General features: G+C 49.2%; 1 protein-coding gene across 1 annotated transcript; it reads left to right on the top strand.

Annotated features, from left to right (window-relative positions):
• Positions 1 to 921: 921 nt before the first annotated feature.
• ETH_00018075 (microtubule-binding protein, putative) lies at positions 922 to 2,171 on the top strand (the record flags this gene model as incomplete). Its single annotated transcript, XM_013379127.1, has 3 exons — positions 922 to 1,067; positions 1,617 to 2,094; positions 2,138 to 2,171. Coding segments are annotated over 3 exons (658 nt in total), but the record flags the coding sequence as incomplete, so codon positions are not given.
• Positions 2,172 to 2,226: the final 55 nt, after the last annotated feature.

Genomic DNA, 2,226 nt, shown 5'->3' with positions numbered 1-2,226 from the left:
AAGCAGCAGCAAAGCGTACAGACACCCGGGGGCTGCGCCGGCAGCACGCGCTGGAGCTCGACAAAAGGGCCCTCGACGAAGAGCTGGAGAAGTAAATTCGAGAAATAATTAATTAATTAAATTAATTTAATTAATTTAATTAATGCTTATTGTTATTTGATTGTTAATTTACCTTTTAATTCATTTTCTCGTTGTGTCGGCTCCCCGCGGCGTTCACTTTGCGCCGCTGAGGTGTCTGTACACCCCGCATTCCCAACAACTTGAACTGACAAAGATGAAGTCTAAAACATAAATTTAAAAGTTTAAAAACATTAAATTTAAAAAGGATTTTCAATTTGGAGAATTTTGAGTATTTTTTGCGTTTGGAATCTCCTAAATGCGGCTTCCACCCGCAGCTGTACATACACCGCATTCAAGTGAAACGTGAATGAATAATTCAAATTTTTTCATTTTTCGTTTTATTCAAAAATAAAGAGGAAAATGTTTTTAAATTAATTTAAATGGCTTTAACCCACAAAAGTCGTAAATTTGGACCTTCCGCATGCATGCATGTTTTCAATTTTTGCAAAAATGAAAGTTTCTTTTCTATGTACACCGCAATAAAAAGCGGAGGAAAATTCCATTTCCTTTTTTGCATTTAAAAATGTTTTTAAAAAACTGAAATAAAAATAAATGTTCTAAACTCGTTCACTTTTAGGTACATGCATTTGCATACATGTATAATAAACAACTCAAGGGTTTAGGGTTTAGGGTTTAGGGTTTCATTCTTCTGGGTTTTCGGGTTTGGTACTTTCCAGATTTAGGGTTTGGTTTTAGGGTTCTCCGGATTCCTCGTGTCTTACTCCTTGTTCCGGGCCCAGAATTCAGGGTTTAGGGATTAGAGTTTAGGGTTTAGGGTTTAGGGTTTAGGGTTTGTTGCAGGCACAAGACGACGGTGACTCTCTTTGCTGCTCGCCTGGCCCACATTCGCCAGCGCTTAGCAGCAGACTCAAAAGCTGTCAGCAAATTGGGAGACCTTTTCACTGCGAGAGCAGCAGCAGCAGTGGACCTCGTCAACAACCAGTTCGGTCAGCGAGGGTTTAGGGTTTAGGGTTTAGGGTTTAGGGTTTAGGGTTTAGGGTTTGCGGTCGGCGGGGCACGGGGTGGGCGCTGCTGCAGCGCCGGAGGCGGTCTCCTCGTTGTTTCGCTGGTTCTGCTGCTGCTGCTGCCAATGCTTCTGCTGCTGCCAATGCTGCTGCTGTTGCTGTTGCTGCTGCTGCTGCTGCTGCTGCTGTTTGGGTGTGTCTGTAGCTCTTTGCATGTGGCATTTACGAGGGTTTTATATTTTGAGTTGATTTTACTAAAATTTAAAAACAAAGTAAAATAAAGTGGCCGAATAAAAAGAGAAGAAGCAAAAATAAAGAAATAGTAAAATCGAGGGTTGATTGTGCTGTGCTGCTGCTGCTGCTGCTGCTGCTTCTGCTGCTGCTTCTGCTGCTGCTGCCTCTCCTGTCCCTCCCCCTCCCGCTGCTGCTGCTCCCCCCCTCCCTCCCCCCCTCCCGCTCCCGCTCCCGCTCCCGCTGCTGCTGCTGCTGCTGCTGCTGCTGCTGCTGCTGCTGCTGCTGCTGCTGCTGCAGGTCCGTTTGAGGCGAAGCTGCGGGAGTTGGAGAAGACGGTGGACTCGCTGCTGGCGGAGGGCAGCGGGCCGGTGTCTGTGCTGCTGTCGCGGTACCGGGGGGAGCTGCGTGCTGCTGCTGCTGCTGCGCTGCAGCAGGCGGACGCAGCAGTGGAGGGCGTGCTGCAGCAAGTTGCTGCCAGCAGCCAGCAGGTGGACCTGCTGCTGCAGCTGGCGGAAGAGGGCCGCGCATGCACTGCAGCAGAACTGTCTCGGTCTCGAGAAGTGCTGGGGGAAAGTCTGCAGCTGTTCAAGCTGCTGGCGCGGCAGCAGCTGCTGCTGCTGTCGCAGCAGCAGCAGCAAAGCGCGCTGCAGGAAGCAGAATCGTTCGTGGAAAAGCTGCAAGACATGCACCTGAAGGAGCACGTGCTGCAGACAACAGTGGACAGGTTTTCCCGGGAAATTGAAGACTACAAACGCCGCAAAAAACTCAAAAGAGGGTTCACTTTTCTGGACCTCAGCAGCAGCTTCGCGGGGCCCCAGCCCCAGTCCGTCTGCAGCGTTTTGGTCCACTTAATTCGCCAAAAAATCCCGCCCCAAGAAGTTGCTGTTTTGTTTATCTACGGGGTGGG

Source organism: Eimeria tenella, genomic scaffold, assembly GCF_000499545.2.
Source record: "Eimeria tenella Houghton genomic scaffold, Eth_scaff1460, whole genome shotgun sequence".
NCBI lineage: Eukaryota > Apicomplexa > Conoidasida > Eucoccidiorida > Eimeriidae > Eimeria > Eimeria tenella.
The sequence above is the reverse complement of the archived record's forward strand: the minus strand, read 5'-3'. Positions and strand labels throughout refer to the sequence as shown.